We start from the raw sequence: 25172 nt of genomic DNA, 5'->3' as shown, positions 1-25172 counted from the left end.
GGGTGGACTGTATAAGCAAATCAACACCCAGTTCAGAGCTGATGACTAGAGGCTGTACTGGACACGGTTGACTCTTACGGCCTACTTTTTTCCGAGTTATAATTTTGCTGACAGCATGCATTGATATCAATTATGACTCCAGAGGAAAGATGTTTATCTGTGACGCATCCTGAGCAGATACGGAAAGAAACAAACGGTGGTAATGATTAACAAGCTGTTACGTATATCATGAAACCAAGCAGAACAGATCGTCGTACATTGTAGAGGCCAAATTGTGTAAATCTTGAGATAAGCCTGTTAAAAACTTCACATCACCAATCATAGACGGTTCATCAAAGAAAACAAGCAAAGGAACAGTATTCTCATAGGAGAGCGTAGTCACAATTCAACTGTTGCCAATGGCAGTGAAAAGCCAATTAGAGCCGCGTCCAAACAACTGATGCGGCATAAACACATTTCAGATCCAACCTGTCAGGTTTCAGATGTCCGTGCCAAGCAAAGCCTACTGTGTCAACACCTTGAGTCAACATTGACTAACACAGAGATTTCACTTCCTAAAGCTCGAAGCACAAAAAACATCAAAATGTTCAGATAGATACCCAATAGAACTTCACAAGACCTTTAGCTATAACAAGAGCCTGCCAGGTGAGTCTCAATGAGTCCAGAGCAAGAGAGCCATCATGGGAGAGCCTCCCATACCTGTCTGTGTGGAGTTCCAGGAGGAACCGGGCCCAGAAGGCTGTCCACCATGCCCAAAACCATGCTGTCTGCCTGGGGCTCACGGGCAGGAAGACTGGCCTGTAATGAAACCCCCCAGTAATTTCACCTCCTAGCGCTTCCTCCTTTTCAATCTCAGAAAGCAAGAGTGTAAAACATAGAATGCCCAACACAAAGTTCAGCTCCAGTGGGTTCTCAAAAGGGGTGGAGTCTGGAGACTGAAAGAGTCCGAAGGGTAGGGGAAGGCAAGGGTACAGCACGTACTGCCACTACCACCCCAACTACCCCTCTCATGGAATTTGATGATTAAAATGTCATATGAACGGGAGCAATGTCCCCTTTAACTTTTTCTACTTCAATGTCTCTAGTTCCTGGACCAATGTGACAGGGTGAATCATTAAGCCACCGCCTGTTCTACCTGTCTTTACAGGCTTGTATGATGTGATGAAGAGGGCCATATAAACTGTACGTGCATAGCCGTAAACTGACTAGTTGTTTACCTTAAAGGCCCAGTGCAGTAAAACATTATATATATATATATATACACGTCAGCCTGTTTTGGTGGGACGGCGTTTTGGCCGTAAATTAGTTAATAGAACAATGAGAGAGAGAGTTCCAAACCTCTCTGCCAATAACAGCTAGTTTTTACTTTTCCCCTACCCATTCAGACCACTCCCAAAAAGTCTTAGCAAAATTATTGCTTGAGAAATGTCTCTTTGCTAAAAAGCATTTATTTATTTTTTTGACCATTTTAATTAAAAACAAACCACAGTAAGGTACTAAATTGTTAATACAGAAATGATTTGATACCGAGTTAAAAACGGCTGCATTGGACCTTTAAGGAGGCAAAACCAGCAAGTTGTAAGCACAGAGTTCGAGCCATTGGAGTAGAGGAGTCTGGATTGGCTGTGTTAATGCATCTCTTCCTTATAAGAAGAGGTTTGGCCACAATGGCTAAGTATTGACAGGGAGAGATACTCTCAAAATAACAAGGGGTGAAAACACACTGGTTGGGTGTTTTTGGGGACGTAAACAAGCCGGCTGAGAGCGGGAAGGACCAGGAAGAGGAAAAGTAGGAGGAGGAGGGTGAAGTGTTTGGTTTTCTCAAGGCAAGCAGGCCCTCCGCCCAGCTACCTCACCTCTCCTGTTTTGAGAGCAAACAGGGTTAGAACAGTGTGGCCATTGAGTGAGGAACCTTACTGCCAGGACCCCAGGGGAAAAACAACGAGTTCAGGGACACAGGTGTGGCGTCGATATTAAAAGCACCAACCATCAACTCTCCCCAAACTCCGTCCAATACGGCTACCACTATTTCTTAGGGCAAGACATTTGTTAGAAATGTATACTGTAGTGATACAGCAGGTAATGTTTAATTCAATGTCATGGAGAGGACACCCAAAACTGATTTTAAGCAAACCATTTCTGCAACTATCTTCCCTGTGTTTTTGGAGGTGTGTGCAATAACTAAAGGCTAGTAGTTGTAATTTTCCTGTCCCGTGTGGCTCAGTTGGTAGAGCATGGTGTTTGCAACGCCAGGGTTGTAGGTTCGATTCCCACAGGGGACTAAAATGTACATTTAAAACGTACCCAAACCAGATAGGTATTATTGGAGGGCTAATACAAATGAAAGTCCATTGGTTGGACTTAATTCAACCTGTCAAGTAAACTCTAAGACCTAAGTGTTTAAGTGCTAGGTTAGAGCCAAAGCTTGCCTGGCCAGACCACTGCTGTATATTATACTGAGACTACAGACTGCACTAATTAGCCATACCAATGGGGGGCGCTGAAACTACAGTGTTGGAAGCAAACTGACTGAATAATATTCTGCCTATTTATTGCCTTACCTCCCTACTCTTCTACATTTGCACACACCATACATTGATTTTTCTATTGTGTTATTGACTGTACGTCTGTTTATGTGCAACTCTGTGTTGTTGTTTTTGTCACACTGCTTTGCTTTATCTTGGCCAGGTCGCAGTTGTAAATGAGAACTTGTTCTCAACTGGCTTAACTGGTTAAATAAAGGTGAAATAAAAAAAAAAATGTAAAAACAGTCGAAAGAAAAGGTCTAATCTTCATATTCATCATCTCCAGCACCACCCCAAAGTCAACCTATGTGAAAATGGCGCGTTTATGTTTCATAGTAAAAAAGATTAAAAAGATAAGTATTTCCAATGACATCATCAACCAATTAGTAGGCAACGCCTACTCACAATTGGTCAAAATCACACGATGCCCACCGATGTCATTGGAAACACTTATCTTCCACTATATTTTTTACTACAAACATAGAAACCCACCATTTTCACCATGTTGATGTTTGGGTGGTGCTGATGAGGATGAAGTAGAACATTTTTGAATATACAAGTCCACACACAAGAGGAGTCAGGAATTTTAGATATGTCTACTGCAGCTGAAAAAACATAACAGCATGCGTGTGTAAAGTACGACCAGACTCCAACCATTCAATATTTAGTCAAAAGAAAAATACGACGTGAAAACTCAGCCGGATGTCATTCGATGGGTGCCAAACCGTAGTGTTCAGCATGCGGAATATTCACAGTGGGGTAATGGTAGCTTTTCTGGCCACTTGCTGAAAATACTGTGGGATGTGTGAGTGCACAGAGACATCAGCCTGGGAGCTTTATGCAAATGGGCAATGGGAACAGCACAACCGGACCACACAAGACCATAATAAATTACAATGGACCGTCACAGTGGTGTTGTAACATCACAGTGGTGTACCATGCTATACACGACTGCTCATTCACCACCCTGGCCCATATTATGCTGCTTTATGTTGGGGGTTCATAAACTGTGGTGCAGTCAGTCACACTGCTTTCCTGATGTACTTAAGTCTGTGTGAGTGGTCATATTGCTGGTAGTAACTGTAATGTAACCAAGAACTGCGATGACTATATCCAATGACATCACCCACCTCATCGTACTCCTCTGGGCAGCCCACGGCTCCGTCCCCTGGGCTGAAGTGCACATCGTAGAGCTGGGGCTCTGTCCCTGCAGACACAGACAGGACAAGGTCAACACACGCAGGCCAATAACACACAGCAAACACATACAGAACAAAGTCAACACAATGCTATGGTAAACACAGAGCCAATATGCCAACGAAAACATGACAGAACAGCGCCACTACACAGGTGTAATACAGTAAACAGAGAAAATACTGTAGGGTCAACTCTAAGAGTTAAAGATTTAACTACAGGTTAGAGAACGAATAATAGGCTGCACTGTATAAGTCAAGCAAATCAAAAAAGAATTTCAGCTTTTTTATTAAAAGTGCAAACCTTGAAAGTATACAGAAGGGGGGGGACACTAAATGTCTGAAACAAAGTCAAATGTGCAATGGTCAACTACAGTGCTTATTTTACCGTACATGTCTTCGCTGCTCTATTTAGAAAAATAGTCTTTATGCTTGGAGTAACAATCAACATTATGTAACAGTCACATATCAAGGGCTGCCGTGTACACAGTGTGAGTGTGTGAAGTGTGTGTCAGCTAAATCAACCAATAAAAAGAACACGAAATGACCCCTATCAAATTCAGATTTAGAGACTCCAATGAAAGCACCTGCAGATAAGTGCTGTGAAACCCGAGACCAACCAATCGGGAGTGGACAGTAGGTTGTTGGGCCAGACTCCCAGCAGCCATTGGGGCAGGCTCCTGTATCTAGTTAACAAAGCTCTGAATAACACCCTGCTGCTGAGCTAAGAACACAAACAGTGCTCTTGACAGCAGCGGTCGCTGGACCACATGCAGGTTGTACCTTGGTCTTACGTAACAGCCGCTGCTGCTCAGGACTGATACAAATGACTGGCCAGTTAAGTAGAACATAAAGTCTCATTTTGTGCTGGGAGGAGGTTCGCTTGAGAGGGTTGCCTGTCCCTCTGTATAAGGCGGCAGAGCGCTGGACTCGCTTGGCACCGACTCAAAAAGGGTCACAATGGACAGACACATATTGTATTTTCTAAGAGTTGACAGACTTTATTCAAGTCGTCTCCCTATGCTACACTGGCTTAGCTATACCAGACATGCCATAGACACCACGGGGGGTAAGGTATTTCCACTGCCAACAGGCTTTCTTTATTAAAAACACATCCAGCCAGTAACCGACAGAGAAATGACAAGGAGAAACCAAGTTAAAATTAAAATAAGTAAACATTGTAAATGAACTGGGATTCCAGTTGGAGCTGGAATAGCAGGTTTTTTGATGTGACTCCAAAGAAACGAGGTGGGGGTGACCAGTGCAGAACACTTGTAGCCCTGAGCTAGGTTGGCTATACAGACAGATGGACTGGAATTCTGACAACCAAGTGTGAGAGGCCTGGGAAGTTAAGGGTGACTCTTTCTCCTGTCCTTTGTGAGGTCTCATGAAATGGATAAGGAGCTGGCATGAGAAGAAAGACATAGAGAGACGATCAGAAACGAGTGGGGGGGAGAGACAGAGAGAGAGAGAGAGAGAGAGAGAGGAGAGACACTGAATTATTCAGGCGAATAGGACTCAGCCCAGTCCCTCTCCCTCCCTCCTTCATTCTCTAGCTGAAACCTGGCCTAGCAGAAGTCCATGTGCCTCGTGTCTCATGCTTTCCAGAATATTACTTATTAACGGTCCGGGTAACTGGAGCGGTTGTAACCCAGAAAGCACAGGGAAAAACTCCAACACAGACCAACAGCAAAGCAAAGAGCTGTGGTGGCAGCCAGGGCAACAACACTGTTGCGATGACATCAACACAAACCTCTGCAGCACGCTAACACAGCTAGTGTGTGATGTCAACACTGTCTCAGTATGATGATGTCAGCATAGCCCAAGCTTGACATTCGTTACCATAATGATGGCAATATTATGACTCATAACAGGATTGCAGTGGAATATTTGTTTTTTTATTCCACCGGTTTCATTTGCAGCAATCTATGATTTTCATGGGTGGCCTGAAAAATGGACATTGTGTAAACAAGCAGTCTACGGCCTACACATACTTTTCAGGACACATCTCTCACTCGTCCTTGAAGTGGATGAGAGAAACCTGATGACTCAGTAGTCAGGCACATGATACATTGCTTCCATTGTTTAGAAAAGGAAGGTTTATAGTAGGCTAGGCCTTTGTATACTTTCCCACTTTTTCTCAACTCATGAAATGAGCTGAGGAGGAAAATGTTCCGTGAAAGAAAACCAAAGTGATTTGAGTGCAGTCTGAATGAAATTGGGTCACTGTTTTTTTTTCTCCTCCTCGAAACCTTTCACCTTAGCTAAATGTGAGCATATGAACAATGGCCGCTGCAATCAGGAAGAAGCTGGGATAGATAGAGCCTGATAGGACCGACATATGCTACTGGTCAATGGTGGCCCTGATCTTAAAACTGAACAGCTCTCCATATTGTTAGAAGTAGCAGACTTAATGAAATGATAGCAATTGCAAATAGACTCCCATACATCATCATTTGAACTATCTAGTGGATAGCGATACCAACTGATTGACAAAAGACGCCCCCATTTTGTCCGATTTTCTTGGCATGTCAGTGAGAGCACATAGGCCTCATTTTCAAGCTTTCAAAGGCGTTTCCAAATAAAAGTCCAAGCTATGATGGCAGTCGTGGTCATCACAGCTTTGTAAGAAAGATCCTCTGACTCACCTCCATTGCTGATGGCCGAGATTCCTCGATGGAAGTCCTCGAAGCTGATCACCCCCAGTCCACTTGGATCCAGGAACTTGGTCAGATCCTTCACCTGTAATAAAGACAGCCATGATGGACCTTTCAAACACACTTAGACACAGCAATCAAAAAGCTCACTTCACCATATAATCAAATCAGCTGTGTTGCCTCGAGTGCTTTGTGAGTAAATCAGATTGCATTCTGTCCAAATTAACGTGATGTACGGGCAATGCTTACACATGGTAAAAATTAGCGAATAGAATTAAGGAACAGCGGAATGCATTCAAATTGAAAGGTTGTAGCTTTGCTAACGCAAAGGACATTAAAACAAATGGACTACCTAAAATTACTGATTTCATTGAGCTTGGTCACGTAATGGAAATTTGTCAGGGACGGCAAAAACATCATTGAAAATTCGGCAAAATTATTGAACTGTCTCACTGAGCCTTCTGTGGTTAGGCTCCTTCAACTGGGATGATGTTTCTTTTCAAGACAAGATAATAAGAACCAATAAAAAAGTGCTCTGACCTCCACAGAATCATACGTTTCTGCACACGTAGACATATTTCTGATTTCGTAACTCTTTCATAAAAGGTACACGGGAATGCGCTTCAATTTTACAGGACTGCAGTGTCCTCAGACAAGGTGAGCTTATGGGTTGAGCTCAAGTGTCTCACCTCCCTCAACACAAGCCCAACACGTCTCTATAAGCCTACTCAAAGCAAAAGACACACACACACACACACACGCATGCACTCTCTCTCACACACACACACAATGCAAAACCTTGCTACCACAACTTGCATTTTACAACTTAAATAAAGATTTCTATACACAAAGAGACAGAGTGCACCTAACCTGGCACTCAAATGACAAGATACAATCAGTTATGTGATGTCCCTGTATCCATTCCCCGGGTAACCTGGCAACAAGAGGTGGTATCCAAGGAGATAGGCCTACTAGTGTGTGTGCACTTTACACCCTAATGTATAAGAACTAGACCGAACAGCCAACATAAACATTGTTGTGGGGCTGAAATGTGGAATGGGGGAATATGGAATGCGCTTCATTGTTTTGTTTTCCTAAAGGTGAACTGCACTCACTGATTCCGCATGTGTTTCTTCCGGTGCTCATTAAAAGATTCAGCGGCCATTACTGAAGCCCAAACGAGAGTCGTCTTTGGGGTATGGCTTAATGTGGGTGTATCTTGGGTGTGTCCTTGCCATTCAAATCACAACAAACAAACAAGGGCAGTAGTGAGTAACTCAGTAACAGCGAGGTGAGGTAAGCTAAGCTAGCTTTGCTAAGGAGACAAGTTGATGTTGAAGACGTCTCCCCTCCTGACAGACTCACCATCTCAAGATGATCTGCTGGTTCAGTTCTAGGTGTAGGCTAAAGCCTGCGCTGACCTTATGTTTAGCCAACCTGGCAGTATTTAGATAGCTAGCTAGCATAGCAATATTTATCTGTCAAATCCCAGTTATATCAACATAGCAAGAAGTACCAGTGTCTGGGATGTGTTTCATGAGACACTCATTCGACAACACCTTGCTACTAGAGTAGCTTGCAACTTCAAGTTTTATCACATCATCTAAAGACATGTTACCGTGGAAATGACAACAACTGCGAGTTGAATTCCCGGTCTTCAGTCAGCTCAGCTGTCAACACAAATGTATATTTAAAACAAAAGAATATATGGTTTTAAGTGAGAAAAAGGCATTATATTCACATGAGCACCACAATGCCTACTCCACCCATGCTCTACTAAGGTTTTCCAGCACACAGCTTTGACCTACTACAGTAGCGATGTTGGTCTATTGTACTTCAAACAATGTGAATGCTTCTCAAATCGCCTAATTCATACTCTTAGAGGAGGTGCTCCCACAATAATGTGAATTGTACCGCATAAGTTAAAGTACTGGATTCTTTACACACCACACTAATCCCATTCCATTACCTTTTCAAGCTTTTTTTATTCTATGAAAACAAGCTTTGCTTTTATACCTATAAGACTTGATTCAGCAAGCTGTTTTGTCTTGTTGTAATGTGGTGCCTAACTGTATATCCTTAAAACATTTTTATTTAGCAATACATGTCATTGAGAAGAAAAAAAAAATCATAAAATCTTTTTGGGGTCAGTAGGTGCCCAACACAACACTAGGTGGTGTGGACACAGTCCCTCATTTATTAAAGGTCTATTGAGCCTGTCTGCATTCCTGATTTCCCTAACCGTTAGCTTACCTGTGTAATATTGACATAAGCTCAGAAACACTTGTTTTGCAATCATGGTCCTGTTTTATCAATTGCTGCTTTGACATTTTTTTTTTTTAAGTTTAATGAAAAATAAAACAATAATAGACTGTATCTTGATTAGATAAGTATTCAACCCCTTGAGTCAATACAGTCACCTTTGGCAGCGATTAGTCTAAAAGCTTTGCAAACCTGGATTGTACAATATTTGCCTTTAAAAAAAAACATTCTTCAAGCTCTGTCTAGACAGCCAAGTCGTTCCATAGTTTTTAAAGCAGATTTAAGTGAAAACTGTAACTAAGCCACTCGGGAATATTCAATGCTGTCTTGGTAAGCAACTCCAGTGTATATTTGACCTTGAGTTTTAGGTTATTGTCTTGCTGAAAAGGTGAATGCCTCCTAGTGTCTGTTGCTTAGCTCTATTCCATGTATTATCCTAAAACCACTCCCTAGTCCTTGCCGATGACGAGGATATCCATAATATGACGCAGCCACCACCATGCTTGAAAATATGAAACTTGGTACTCAGTGATGTGTTGTGTTGGATTTGCTAATGCTTTGTATTCTGGATAGAAGGTTAATTTGCCACATTTTTTTTGCAGTATTACTTCAGTGCCTTATTGCAAACAGGATGCATGTTTTGGAAAATGTGTATTCTGTATAGACTTCCTTCTGTTCATTCTGTCATTTAGGTTAGTATTGTGGAGTAACTACAATGTCTGCAACTGTTTTAAAATGACCATTGGCCTCATGATGAATCCCTGAGCGGTTTCCTTCATCTTCGGCAACTGAGTTAGAAAGGACGCCTGTATCTTTGTAGTGACTGGGTGTGGGGTACAGAGCTGGGATAATCATTCAAAAATCATGTTAACAACTACTATTGCACACCGAGTCCATGCAACTTATTATGTGACTTTTTACTCCTGAACATATTTAGGCTTGCCATAAAGGAGTTTAATACACTTCAGCTTTTAATTTTGTATGAATTTATAAACATTTCAAAAAGCAAAATTCCACTTTGACATTGTGGGTTATTGTGTTTACATCGGTGGCAAAAATAAAAGATCCCAGAAATATTCTATACCCACAAAAAGCTTCTCTCTCTCAAATGTTGTGCACAAATTTGTTTACATCCCTGTTAGTGAGCGTTTATCTTTAGCCAAGAGAATCCATCCACTTGACAGGTGTGGCATATCAAGAAGCTGATTAAACAGCATGATCCTTACACAGGTGCACCTTGTGCTGGGTACAATAAAAGGCCACTCTTAAATGTGACCCCTTTCAATAAACTAGGAGTATGTTGTGGGTCATGACTTCACAGGAGAGCTGTTTGAAAGTAAAGTTTTTTTGGTTTTTTTAACACGTGAACTTTCATGTGCCTTCATAACAAACGTGTATGCCATCTGTAAATACAAATAAAATTGTTAAATTACAAGCCCAGTTGGTTAAGTCACAGAAAAAGACAGCAACCTTCTCGCTAGCCATGATTGGCTAAGTTAATGAGTAGGCTGGACATGGTGAGTTTTGATTGGTCTGCTATATAGCACGCTTCTGTCTATTTGATCTGGTCAGAATGTGTAGGTAATCCTGTCTAACACGGCGTAACCATTTTGCTGTACCGTTTACACCTTCTGTAGAGACCCATCCACTTAGCAAGATGTGGCTGGGGTTATTGCATTTTCACGACCCAGTGTGTCGTCATCTAATAGTTATAAAATATTTTTATCTGGACACTGAATTTTTTCCTTACTGTAGGCTACTAATTTTACCACTTTTAGTCTTAATCTTTACTACACTACTCACTGTTTAGCACATGACCTCACATGTGAATCCTTAAAGAGATGGGTGGGACTGGCTTAAGAGGGTGTGAACAATGCTGAATGGGTGTAGACAAAGGAGAGTTCTCCAGTAGATACCAAAACATTCAAAGGCCATTTTCTAAAAAGTAGAGTTCACAATTTGATCAACATTCAAAGCAGAATTACTTTCCAATTGTTCCTCAAATGCAGTGTATGATATACCATTTTGTAGCGCTGTCTCTGCTTTTATCTAATGTAAAATAACACAATTTCAAATTTTTCTACAGAAGACCGAATCAAGGTGGCCGGTCACAAATGTGCAATTTTGTCACACAACACAATGCCCCAGATGTCTTAAGTTGAGGGAGCGCACGCAATTGGCATGCTGACTGGAGGAATATCCAACAGAGATGTTGCCAGAGAATTTAATGTTCATTTCTCTACCATATGTTGTTTTAGAAAATTTGGCAGTACGTCCAACCGGCCGCACAACCACAGACCATGTGTAGCCACACAAGCCCAGGACCTCCACATCCGGCTTCTTCACCTGCACGATCACCTGACACCAGCCAACCGGACAGCTGATGAAACTGAGGAGTATTTCTGTCTGTAATAAAGCCCTTTTGTGGGGAAAACTAATTCTGATTGGCTGGGCCTGGCTCCTCAGTGGGTGGGCCTTTGTCCTCCCAGGCCCACCCATGGCTGTGCCTCTTCCCAGTCATGTGAAATCCATAGATTAGGGCCTAATATATTTATTTAAATGAACAGAGGAGTGCTGTTTCATTTGCTCGGAGACTTTCTCCGGTGAGATTTACTTTTTTGCCAGAAATTGCTATGGAACATCCAGGTGCTCTTTTGCAAACATCAGATGTGCAGCAATGTTTTTTTTTGGACAGCAGTGGCTTCTCCCGTGAACATCCTTCTTGTTTAGTGTTTTACGTATTGTAGACTCATCAGAGATGTTAGCATGTTCCAGAGATTTCTGTAAGTCTTTAGCTGATTCTGCTTTGCCTCATTGAGCATTCTGCACTGTGCTCTTGCAGTCATCTTTGCAGGACGGCCGCTCCTAGGGAGAGTAGCAACAGTGCTGAACTTTCTCCATTTATAGACAATTTGTCTTACCGTGGACTGATGAACATCAAGGCTTTTAGAGATACTTTTGTAACCCTTTCCAGTCAACAATTCTTAATCTTAGGTCTTCTGATATCTCTTTTGTTCGAGGCATGGTTCACATCAGGCAATGCTTCTTGTGAATAGCAAACTCACATTTTGTGAGTATTTTTTATAGGGCAGGGCAGCTCTAACCAACATCTCCAATCTCATCACATTGATTGGACTCCAGGTTAGCTGACTCCTGAATCCAATTAGCTTTTGGAAAAGTCATTAGCCTAGGGATTCACATACTTTTTCCAACCTGCACTGTGAATGTTTAAATTATGTATTCAATATAGACAAGAAAAATACAATTTGTGTGTTATTAGTTTAAGCACACTGTATTTGTCTATTGTTGTGACTACAATGAAGATTAGATCAAATGTTATGACTAATTTATGCAGAAATCCAGGTAATTCCAAAGGGTTCACATACTTTTTCTTGCCACTGTACATACATTATTGACTGCTCAGTGTTCTGCACCAGCAGAGGGTCTGTGCTACTTCTTCCACTCATGCAGCAAACAAGATTTGCTTAGAATTTCGTGGCATTATTAATAGTATGAAGAATACAATTGAACATAGCTGAATAAACTAGAAAGGATATTTTCTCCAAACGATTTGGGGGAGTGTGCTCTGTGTTGAGCGGTTAACAAAGAAACAGGTCCTCCTATATATGCTTAATTTAGAGTTATGTAACTTTAGTTGATACAAATGTTGATACAAATGTTGGTAGGTGATACAAATGTTGGGCTATATGTTTTGATGAGACTGATGATGATTTGAAAAAGTCGCATGAAAGGCATGAGCTCTGCTTTGTTTTTTGCGCAGGCTATACACACTTCATCAGTCTCTCACTCACAATTTGACAAGCATTTCATAATGCCTCAAATTTCCACCTGCATCCCATTTGTGTGGCTGTAATGCCCCCTAAAATCCATGCATTTTGTGGCCAGTGGCCATTGTGCCCTTGGGCTGAATATAATAATTATAATGACCTTCTCCTGGCTGTGTGCCGAAGCACCTCTCACTCACATGGCTCTCTGTCAAGTGATCAGGTCTTTCTCACAGGCTACAAGTGAAGGCAGACTGACTTCATGACCAAAATGATCCTATTTACACTTTGTAATGTTTCTGACTCATATCGATACCACATTTATAACCAGAGAAGTTGGTTCTAGGAGGCAGTTCTCTTTAAAGAATAGGCTCCAAGAAATAATATCACTGCTAGTCGTGACCCAATTTCTATAAAGTTTTAGATACAAATGCAGTATGTTGCAATTACACATCCCATACTCATTATGCTGTCATTCCATACATGTATCATTTACAATTAGCTGGGAGGTTAAAGGAAGTTTGTGGGCAAAACACAAGCAGAAGCCTTGGGAAAACATTCAACATGAGAGTAAACCGAGACAATAGATGACATAGTACCACAATAGATAACATAGAACAAATCTGACTGGGTTTAACATGGCCATTCAACAGAGGCTTTAACTTTGTGAATAGACTTTCCTGTTCGGCACTTTTGTATCAGTTACACACACCCAAACAGTCGATCTGCTTAGCAAACATAAGCTATATCTAAAGAGGTAGCAGCTGAAACTCTTAGCAAACTGTGGATTGACTTAGCCTGAGAACTACAGCCCTCAAGGTGATAGACCGATTCACTTTACCTGCTTGAATATTAGATTCTCCAGTACTTTTGTATACTTTTTAGCCAGCAGTTCTGAAAGTAGCGTTCACGAGCCACATGCAGATATGTGCACCACGTCATTGCGCTCTCACGCTCTGCTGTTTGTGCATCTTGCTAGCTGTAACTCAAATGAAGAGGGGCTGAACCTCATTGGCTGGAACTCAAATTTCTAGGGGGCTGGCCCAGGTGGGGTAAAATGGAACTGAACAACTTCCAGTAAACAGTTGCTTTCAAATCAGAGATTTCGTGGCTAATTGAGGTAAAACAGTAATTCTGCTCATAGATTATGCACGTACAAACTACACATTGACACATCCAGCCCAAAGCGGGAGGTTTAAAAAAATACAAGTTGCCAAAGTTCCAGAGCATGTCTTTAAACACAACTGAAGTTTTAAAGGCAAGATCAGACTTGTTTGCCTTATTGGTGGTTTAACACTGAAATGTTGATATAAGATTTCAGGTTAAATTTGATAGCCAAGCGCTCGCTGCTATGCAAATCTTTCATAAATTAGGTTGGTCAGGAAGTGGATGGCGGTGAATAGATGGGTCGTTTAAAGCGGTTGGAAGTTATAAACAGCAGTAAATGAGATGGAGATTGACATTTGACAGGTGAGAGTGAGTGGGTGTCTCCCTGCACTTGAGCTTTCGATCCTCCTCAGAACAGGCCACAGACAACCGGAGCGCAGGGTCACCACAGCACAGGAAACACCTCTCTTCACACCTCCAGTTAGAGAATAGGTGAGACCAGCACATGTAGGTGGGGGTTTCACTACTGTCAGTGCTGTGCTTTTGTAGTCCTGACAGCAAAAAAGGCAGGGAAGAAAGACCCCACCATATGTACAGTAACCCAACGAGAACGGCCCTGGGGGGACAGTCTGGGGAAAGCACTAGTCATAATATCTCATGGGCCAAAATGGGCATGTCCTTCCATTTACATGGCAGTGAGAGCCTGGATGGATGGTGGTTATTCTGGGTTTCCTCTATTTGTGTCTAATCAGTGTTCCACGCAGACCACAGTTGTGCAGTAAGACGCAGTAACATGCCGAGAGTGAGATGCTTATTCCTATGGGGGGTTTCACAACAGCGTGTCTTCAACAGAGTATTACTGTGCTGAATAACTATTACTGACACTTCACTAGCAATTGCCTAGATGGATAGGGAGATGGAGCTAATGGGAGATTCTCTCTGTGAACAACAATGGAACACACACACAGACAGGATGGGGGTTTGGGACAGGGCATCGGACATTCCGCTGAGGATTAGTGGGAATGTACGTAAAAGCAGGACAGGGGAGGCTGACTGGCTGGCTGTCTGTAGAGGGGAGAGGGAGGTGGATGGACAAGAGCTGCCTGCCACCACCACAATGCAGGGCCAAGGGCTTTGTGTGGAAACTAGGTCAAAACCCACTGGAGTGTTGGTTGAAAAGAACCTTGTCCAATTTGTGATCTTCCAATTCCCTGATAAAGCCATGTCTTCACTCCTGGGGTGACCTTATTTTGAGGGTGATCAATGTGCGATAACGGAGGGTTAGGATTGTGGCTGTGAGTTATGCAGCAGGGCTTCCTGTACAATACACGCAAGTTACTTATTTACTGTAACATTTTCTGATCATCAGACCTCAGGGAAATCAAAACAACTGTGAGACAGACTAAAAGGCTGAGGTGGCTAGACTGGCTACATCATGAATCCCCGCCTGCAGTCTCATCTCTTTCATTTGCTCCGCTCTTCCCTCTCATTCTCATTGACTCCACATCATCACATTCAGGCTCTTCCTTCATCTCAGTCTTCTTTTCTCAGCCCAGTTACATTTTTGTCCCTTGCCACTAACTTGTCTAACCCTTCAGATCTAGGGTTGAATGGCGGGAACCCGATTACCGAGATTTAAAAAGCGTGAATTGGAACGGTTAAATTATATGCAAAGTCTAAATCTGGCTTCTCTATGGCCTCTGCATGATGAATCACCAACGGTCATGGTGGAGACAGACAGCCCATCTCAGTATGGAACGCAGCTCACAATGCATGTAGACCTATCATCTCATGGTTTTTCTTGGAACAGGTATGCCTACATTTGCTGCAGCATAGTCTATGCTACAGTAATACAAAGACCGAATGTATGTCTAATTTATCCATCTCCATCTGGCTTTCGGGGGGTCACCTTGTTTTTTTAATTGTAAAGATGTTTTTTTTTTTTGTAATTGCAGCTGCAGAGCTTTAAAAACAGCCTATCACTCACGTGAGCACAATCTCGCAGTCTTTCTCCAACTCCATTTAAACTGCATCCAAAATAGATCATCCTATTCTACACTGAACAAAAATGTAAAATCGCAACATGCAACAATTTCAAAGATTTTACTGAGTTACAGTTCATAGAAGGAAATCAGTATATTGAAATAAATTAATTATTCCCTAATCTACAGATTTCAAATGATTGGGCAGGGGCACAGCCATGGGTGGGCCTGAGAGGGCCTAGGCCCACCCACTGGGGAGCCAGGCGCAGCCAATCAGAATGATTTTCCCCCACAAAAGTGCTTTATTACAGACAGAAATACTTTTTACATCAGTACCCCAGTATAGGGGCTTAGCCACTGTCAAAGGTCATTCTGTGATGGAGTATATACACTTACATTCAAGTCATTTACCAGACGCTCTTATTCAGAGTAGTGAGTTCATACATTCATACTTTTTTCGTACTGGTCCCTCATGGGAATCGAATCCACAACCCTGGCATTGCAAGCGCCATGTTCTACAAATTCTTCTTGTTCCCTTTTCTTTCCTCCGATCCACACTGTTGCCTGATTGTCCCACACCTCTTCCTGGAATGTTTCCGGGATGGGATTTGCATTCAACTCTGAGGCCCCATTAACGGATTAGGACATCCATGCAAATATCAGATATCACACCGTACATGCAATAGCTTCCCTCGTCTACAACTATCAACGCAGAGAATGTCCTATGCAGGCCTAGCAGTGTAAAGTTAGCTAGGTTAGATATTAATTCTCCTCTGCTCAGACCTACCTGTGAAACATTTTTAGGTACATGAGAGATTTGCCAAGAGCTTCCACCACAAGGAAAATAAAGTGATTTGTGAAGCTTACAGGCACAATAAAAATCCACAAGGACAGACAAAATGTACCACATAAAATAAGTTGCTGTAAACAAATGTTATATGCCCATTGCCCACACTGTCATGCTGAACACCACTTTCTATTGACTTTTTATAGGGTATATTTTGTTTGTGAAATGGCATCCTTCACATGACTATGCTAAACTGTCATTGAATCGACAAATACCAAACCCACTCATAAGGTCATTAAATAACATTCTTCAAATTCTACAGATAAGTCTGTCTACTGCTTGCTTACTTTCCTTAATGAAGAACGCAAACCATCTAAGCCCATCTTTCTCTCTCTAGTCATGATAGGCCAGGCGGACATCTGAGAAGCAATTGAATAAGCTGTAAAGGGCGCAAGCTTTCCCACAGCTCATGGAAACCAGACATGCAATACCTCAGCTCAACGAGAGACACTGAGGTAATCAAATCTGCACAACCTGGTTTGCGATCCAAAACAAATCCTTGATAAACATGGATGTCAGGAAAACCACAAGGATACTATGGAGCTACTCATGGAAGAGGCCACCAGAAACCAAACACCATGGAATAACACTGAGTTAGACTACACCAGCGATCTAGGAGGGTTTCCCAAATGTCATGTTAATTTATCTCTCTCCATAAAAAAACAAGATATGGTACCTCGTGGTGATGGTCCAGAGTGAAGCAGTCCCCCCTCCCTCTCAGAAAACGGGGTCGTAGGGAGGTGACGGTACCCTACACATTTCGGTATCCTACACATTTCAGCCCCCCTGACTCTGGGGAAATACAACGTTCTACTTAATCCTCCCTAACCACTCAGTCTGGGGAGCCAGAGATACCTACGGGGTGTACAGGAAAAAACAGGGCTGACAATGGTGTTATGAACTGGGGGAAGGGGATTTAAAGAGACGATTAGTCAGCCAGCAATAGAGCCTGCTAATCTATCCTGTTCCCGTTGCAAAGAAATCACTGTCAATGTTTTGACTAGGCCTAAATGGTGGTTTGACTCGAGTGACTTTTGTTTGCCAACCACTACGCACTAACTAACTTGTATAATGTTGAGTGCATCTGTGCTTAAAATGCCATGGTAAAATCTAAAATCAGGGAAATGAGGTTAACAAAATAGAATGTCTCCTCTGAAAGAATTGTGGATAAAGCTACAATGGAAGTTCTTTAATTGCCTAAACCCCCCCACATTCCAAGATCTTCCTTTCAGCAACCACATTCAGGGTCAGTCCTGAAATTCTGTTCTAGCCTACAATTGGCAAGATAGGCTAAATGTGCTGAAGAAGGCCTATACGGAATGGTAATCATTGAAAAGATAATTAAATCGTGAATGTGTGTGTCACCAGTTACAATGGTATTTGCATCCAACCTTTCGCCTATTATTTGCAACTGAAAGGTTGGGTGCTTACAGGAAGTAAGGACTACTTGTTATAAACATACTTTTGTGACTGGCACAAAAGGCAAGAATGTTGGACAGAGGAATGAACCTGACACCTTTTTTAACTTTATTGTTTATGTACCGAGTTTGTGTACATATAACCACATCCAACACCTTGGCCCAGCCATGTCCTCGTAGACAAATAATAAAATGAACTCCATGGTCTTGCAGAGAAATAAAGCAGGGTGGATTCTGAGTAAAACCAAAGGACTATGAAAAAAAACTAAAGGGGGAAACTCTAGCCTATACCCACATACAATTATTTTCACAAAAAGGGATGGAGGCCAATCAAATTATTTATTTTACACCTTTCACCGCCCAACAGCTGTGGAAGGCATTTTAATGTTTTTCTTTAATTGGCCTCACTTCCTAGCGAAGTAAAACCGCAGAATTTAAGTGATACTTCGGGTGTAAAGCAAGATGCCTGGGATGGAGAATGGGTGAAGGTCATAGCTGGGGCAGGATGGCGCAGCCATTACACATGAGATTATGCAGTACAATGGAGTGAGGTATGTTGCCTATGGGCAGATTTGATCATCTTCGTGGCTTGTTTTGCAGAATAAGAGGGCTGGAGGTACCAGGCCTGTCCTGTCAGAATTAATTTCAGCCTGTATAATTTCCTTCAGATTTATCACGATTTTCATGCCAAATCCCAGCTATTGAACACTGACCAATGAGAGATTAGGCAAAATATTAATCCAAACAAGGTTAAGAATGAGTGGCAGTGTTGGCCAAATCTATTCTCAAATCCATTGGCCAACAAGCATTCTCTGGGTTTAACGGGAATAAGTGACCCGAGATCATCCTCAGATAATTCATTTCAAACCTAAGCTATAGAGCATGAAATTACTCTCAAGCCTTGTCTGATCATGTTTCAATAGTGTGTTCACAAACCCTTTGTGACCTATTGTAGTCTAGTTTAGAGGTCAACCGATTAATCGGAATGGCCGATTAATTAGGGCCGATTTCAAGTTTTCATAACAATCGGCATTTTTGGACACCGATTTGCCGATTTTTTTTTACATATTTTTTTTTAATTTAACCTGTTAGGGCTAGGGGGCAGTATTTACACGGCCGGATAAAAAAACGTGCCCGATTTAATCTGGTTATTACTACTGCCCAGAAACTAGAATATGCATATAATTATTGGCTTTGGATAGAAAACACCCTAAAGTTTCTAAAACTGTTTGAATGGTGTCTGTGAGTATAACAGAACTCATATGGCAGGCAAAAACCTGAGAAGAGTGGCCTGTCTGACAAGTTCTTGTTCTTCTTGACTCTCTTTATTGAAAACTGAGGATCTTTGCTGTAACGTGACACTTCCTACGGCTCCCATAGGCTCTCAGAACCCGGGAAAAAGCTGAATGATGTAATTCCAGCCCCTGGCTGAAAAACATTAGCGCCTTTGGTAAGTGGTCTATCAGAGGACAATGAGACTGAGGCGCGTGCACGAGGCGACCCCATGTTTTAATTTTATCTCTCTTTGTACTAAAACACAGATTCCCGGTCAGAATATTATTGCTTTTTTACGAGAAAAATTGCATAAAAATTGATTTTAAACAGCGGTTGACATGCTTCGAAGTACGGTAATGGAATATTTAGAATTTTTTTGTCACGAAATGCGTCGGGTGCGTCACCCTTCTTTACCCTTCGGATAGTGTCTTGAACGCACGAACAAAACGCCGCTATTTGGATATAACTATGGATTATTTTGAACCAAACCAACATTTGTTATTGAAGTAGAAGTCCTGGGAGTGCATTCTGACGAAGAACAGCAAAGGTAATAACATTTTTCTTATAGTAAATCTGACTTTGGTGAGGGCTAAACTTGGTGGGTGTCTAAATAGCTAGCCCTGTGATGCCGGGCTATCTACTTAGAATATTGCAAAATGTGCTTTCACCGAAAAGCTATTTTAAAAATCGGACATAGCGAGTGCATAGAGGAGTTCTATATCTATAATTCTTAAAATAATTGTTATGTTTTTTGTGAACGTTTATCGTGAGTAATTTAGTAAATTCACCGGAAGTTTGCGGGGCGTATGCTAGTTCTGAATGTCACATGCTAATGTAAAAAGCTGGTTTTTGATATAAATATGAACTTGATTGAACAAAACATGCATGTATTGTATAACATAATGTCCTAAGATTGTCATCTGATGAAGATCATCAAAGGTTAGTGCTGCATTTAGCTGTGGTTTGGGTATATGTGACATTATATGCTAGCTTGAAAAATGGGTGTCTGATTATTTCTGGCTGGGTACTCTGCTGACATAATCTAATGTTTTGCTTTCGTTGTAAAGCCTTTTTGAAATTGGACAGTGTGGTTAGATTAACGAGAGTCTTGTCTTCAAAATGGTGTAACATAGTCATATGTTTGAGAAATTGAAGTAATAGCATTTCTAAGGTATTTGAATAACGCGCCACGGGATTCCACTGGCTGTTACGTAGGTGGGCCGAAATCGTCCCACTGGCCCTAGAGAAGTTAACTAGGCAAGTCAGTTAAGAACACATAGTGGGTTAACTGCCTTGTTCAGGGGCAGAACGACAGATTTTTACCTTGTCAGCTCGGGGATTCGTTTTTGCAACCTTCCGGTTGCTAGTCCAATGCTCTAACCACCTGCCTTACATTGCACTCCACGAGGAGCCTGCGTGGCAGGCTTACTAACTGTTACGCGAGGGCAGCAAGAAGCCAAGGTAAGTTGCTAGCTAGCATTAAACTTATCTTATAAAAAAACAATCAATCTTAACATAATCACTAGTTAAAACTACACATGGTTGATGATATTACTAGTTTATCTAGCGTGTCCTGCGTTGCATATAATCGATGCGGTGCCTGTTCATTTCTCAATGAATCACAGCCTACTTCGACAAACGGGAGATGATTTAACAAGCGCATTTGCGAAAAAAAACACTGTCGTTGCACCAATGTACCTAACCATAAACATCAATGCCTTTCTTTAAAATCAATACACAAGTATATATTTTTAAACCTGCATATTTAGTTAATATTGCCTGCTAAGATGAATTTCTTATAACTAGGGAAATTCTGTCACTTCTCTTGCGTTCCGTGCAAGCAGTCAGGGTATATGCAGCAGTGTGGGCCGCCTGGCTCATTGCGAACTGTGTGAAGTCCATTTATTCCAAACAAAGCCGTAATTAATTTGCCAGAATTGTACGTAATTATGACATAACATTGAAGGTTGTACAATGTAAGAGCAATATTTACACTTAGGGATGCCATCCGTTAGATAAAATACGGAACGGTTCCGTATTTCACTGATAGAATAAACGTTTTGTTTTCGAAATGATAGTTTCCGGATTCGACCATTTTAATGACCAAAGGCTCGTATTTCTGTGTGTTATTATGTTAGAATTAACTTTATGATTTGATAGAGCAGTCTGACTGAGCGAGGGTAGGCACCAGCAGGCTCGTAAGCGTTCATTCAAACAGCACTTTCGTGCGTTTGCCAGCAGCTCTTCGCAATGCTTCAAGCATTGTGCTGTTTATGACTTCAAGCCTATCAACTCCCGAGATTAGGCTGGTGTAACCAATGTGAAATGGCTAGCTAGTTAGCGGGGTGCGTGCTAATAGCGTTTCAAACGTCACTCGCTCTGAGACTTGGAGTAGTTGTTCCCCTTGCTCTGCATGGGTAACGCTGCTTCGAGGGTGGCTGTTGTCGATGTGTTCCTGGTTCGAGCCCAGGTAGGAGCGAGGAGAGGGACGGAAGCTATACTGTTACACTGGCAATACTAAAGTGCCTATAAGAACATCCAATAGTCAAAGGTATATGAAATACAAATCGTATAGAGAGAAATAGTCCTATAATTCCTATAATAACTACAACCTAAAACTTCTTACCTGGGAATATTGAAGACTCATGTTAAAAGGAACCACCAGCTTTCATATGTTCTCATGTTCTGAGCAAGGAACTTAAATGTTTGCTTTTTTACATGGCACATATTGCACTTTTACTGTCTTCTCCAACACTTTGTTTTTGCATTATTTAAACCAAATAGAACATGTTTCATTATTTATAGTCTTCACAGTTCACATATACCCTGACTCTGTTTTCAAGAGAAGTGACACATTTTCCCTAGTTAAAAGAAATTCATGTTAGCAGGCAATATTAACTAAATATGCAGGTTTAAAAATATATACTTGTGTATTGAGTTTAAGAAAGGCATTGATGTTTATGGTTGGAGCAACGTGTACCTAAGCGATTATATACAACGCAGGACAGACTAAATAAACTAGTAATATCATCAACCATGTGTAGTTAACCTCTTACATCTAGACGTTCCGCTAGCGGAACACCTGCTCCAATATCCAATGATAGGCGTGGCGCGAATTACAAATTCCTCAAAAATACAAAAACGTACATTTTTCAAACATATGACTATTTCACAGCATTTTAAAGACAAGACTCTCCTTTATCTAACCACACTGTCCGATTTCAAAAAGGCTTTACAGCGAAAGCAAAACATTAGATTATGTCAGCAGAGTACCAAGCCAGAAATAATCAGACACCCATTTTTCAAGCTAGCATATAATGTCACAAAAACCCAGAAGACAGCTAAATGCAGCACTAACCTTTGATGATCTTCATCAGATGACACACCTAGGACATTATGTTATACAATACATGCATGTTTTGTTCAATCAAGTTCATATTTATATCAAAAAACAGCTTTTTACATTAGCATGTGACGTTCAGAACTAGCATACCCCCCGCAAACTTCCGGAGGAATTTGCTAAGAATTTACTAAATTACTCACGATAAACGTTCACAAAAAAGCATAACAATTATTTTAAGAATTATAGACACAGAACTCCTCTATGCACTCGATATGTCCGATTTTAAAATAGCTTTTTGGTGAAAGCACATTTTGCAATATTCTAAGTACATAGCCCAGGCATCACAGGGCTAGCTATTTAGACACCCGGCAGGTTTAGCCTTCACCAAAATCAGATTTACTATTATAAAAGTTTGATTACCTTTTGTTGTCTTCGTCAGAATGCACTCCCAGGACTGCTACTTCAATAACAAATGTTGATTTGGTCCAAAATAATCCATCGTTATATCCGAATAGCGGCGTTTTGTTCGTGCGTCCCAGACACTATCTGAAATGGTAAATCAGGGTCGTGCGCATGGCGCAATTCGTGACAAAAAAATTCTAAATATTCCATTACCGTACTTCGAAGCATGTCAACCGCTGTTTAAAATCCATTTTTATGCCATTTTTCTCGTAAAAAAGCGATAATATTCCGACCGGGAATGTCCATTTAGCTAAACAGAGGAAAGTAAACAAAGCTTTCGGTCGACGCGGGCACGAGCCTGAGTCTCACAGTACTGTAACCAGCCACTACCCAAACGCGCTACTTTTTTTCAGCCAGAGCCTGCAAAGCCACGATTCAGCTTTTTACCGCCTTCTGAGACCCTATGGCAGCCGTAGGAAGTGTCACGGGACAGCTAAGATCCTCACTCTTCAATAAACAGAGACAAGAAGAACGACACCTTGTCAGACAGGCCACTTCCTGAATGAAACCTTCTCAGATTTTGGCCTGCCATATGAGTTCTGTTATACTCACAGACACCATTCAAACAGTTTTAGAAACTTTAGGGTGTTTTCTATCCATATGTAATAAGTATATGCATATTCTAGTTACTGGGTAGGAGTGGTAACCAGATCGGGTACGTTTTTTATCCAGCCGTGAAAATACTGCCCCCTAGCCATAACAGGTTAACTAGTGATTATGATTGATTGATTGTTTTTTTTTATAAGATAAGTTTAATGCTAGCTAGCAACTTACCTTGGCTTCTTACTGCATTCGTGTAACAGGCAGGCTCCTCGTGGAGTGCAATGTAAAGCAGGTGGTTAGAGCGTTGGACTAGTTAACCGTAAGGTTGTAAGATTGAATCCCCGAGCTGACAAGGTAAAAATCTGTCATTCTGCCCCTGAACAAGGCAGTTAACCTCTTGACGGTCGCCTAGGATAGGGGGCGCCACAGCGCATTTTGAAAAAAATGTGTGCCCATTTTAAACAGCCTACTACTCAAACTCAGAAGCTAGGATATGCATATAATTAATACTTGTGGGTAGAAAATACCCTAAAGTTTCTAAAACTGTTTGAATGGTGTCTGTGAGTATAACAGAACTCATATGGCAGTCAAAACCCCGAGACAGATCGAAACAGGAAGTGGAATTCTGAATTGCGAACTCAACTTCATCACGTTGCCTATTAATCACACCATGAGCTATGGTTCATTGAGCACTTCCTATTGCTTCCACTAGATGTCCCCAGTCTTTACAAAGTGGTTTGAGTCTCCTACTGTTAAAACTGAATGAATGAGACGCTGTGGAACGTGGTCACACGGAGAGGGCCATCACCATTATGACGCCGGCGCCCCTGGTTACCCTCCCCTTTCGAAACGTTTTGAAACACAATGCAATCGTCCCCCTCGAATCTTATTGGCTCTCTTGTTGAAAAACGCCCTGAAGATTTATGTTATACAACGTTTGACATGTTTGAACGAACCTAAATGGAAAAAAAATGCATTTTCTCGAAATGGCTGTCCCGCGGCCAATGGAGCATTTGGATCAGCCTTCAGACGCGCTAACAAGAACAAGCTCTTGGAACATAAAGGAGTAATTTTTTCGAACGAAAATACATTTGTTGTGGACCTGGGATTCCTGGAAGTGCTTTCTGATGAAGACAACCAAAGGTAAGGGATTATTGACAATAATATACAAGACTAGATGTGATATGCGATTGTTCCAAGATGGCGCTGACCTGTAACGTTAGCCTATTTTTCTGAGTATCGCATCCCCTTTCATCGCAAAGTATGATTACCCAGTAAAGTTCATTTTAAATCTGGCATTACAGGTGCTTTCAAGAGATATTCATCTATAAATCTTAGAATGACAATATTACATTTTAAAAATGTTATCGAATAGTAATTTAGTAAATTGTAGCTCTGTTTCATCGGATGCATTTGAGGGAAAATAGTTAGTCAACGTTACGCACCGATGTAAAATGCTGTTTTTATAAATAAATATGAACTTTATCGAACAAAAGAATGCATGTATTGTGTAACATGATGTCCTAGGTGTGTCATCTGATGAAGATTGTCAAAGGTTAGTGCTGCATTTAGCTGTTTTTTGGTTATTTGTGATGCATGTGGTTGGTCGGAAAATGGCTATGTGGCTACTTTTACGATATACTCCTCTAACATAATCGAATGTTTTGCTTTTGCTGTAAAGCCTTTTTGAAATCGGACAACGTGGTTCGATTCAGGAGAGGTGTATCTATAAAACGCTAAAAATTGAAAAAAAAAAATTATAAAATGTTATTA

At 41.3% G+C, this 25172-nt stretch overlaps 1 protein-coding gene across 3 annotated transcripts in view; it reads right to left on the bottom strand.

Annotated features, from left to right (window-relative positions):
• LOC106579209 (rab11 family-interacting protein 3) overlaps positions 1 to 25172 on the bottom strand; it is a 50132-nt gene that overhangs the window by 19740 nt on the left and 5220 nt on the right. For 2 of the 3 annotated variants that reach the window (XM_014158894.2, XM_045702547.1), the window contains exons 2-3: positions 6367 to 6460; positions 3656 to 3732 (exon numbers count right to left, since the gene is read on the bottom strand). In XM_014158894.2, coding sequence (XP_014014369.2) covers positions 3656 to 3732; positions 6367 to 6460 — 171 coding nt within the window. Of the gene's footprint in view, positions 1 to 699; positions 1007 to 3655; positions 3733 to 6366; positions 6461 to 25172 lie in introns of those variants that run through there. The other variant, XM_045702548.1, reaches the window with a different exon arrangement.

The sequence above is a fragment of the Salmo salar genome, chromosome ssa19, assembly GCF_905237065.1.
Source record: "Salmo salar chromosome ssa19, Ssal_v3.1, whole genome shotgun sequence".
NCBI lineage: Eukaryota > Metazoa > Chordata > Actinopteri > Salmoniformes > Salmonidae > Salmo > Salmo salar.
This window is presented reverse-complemented; position numbering and strand designations above follow the sequence as displayed.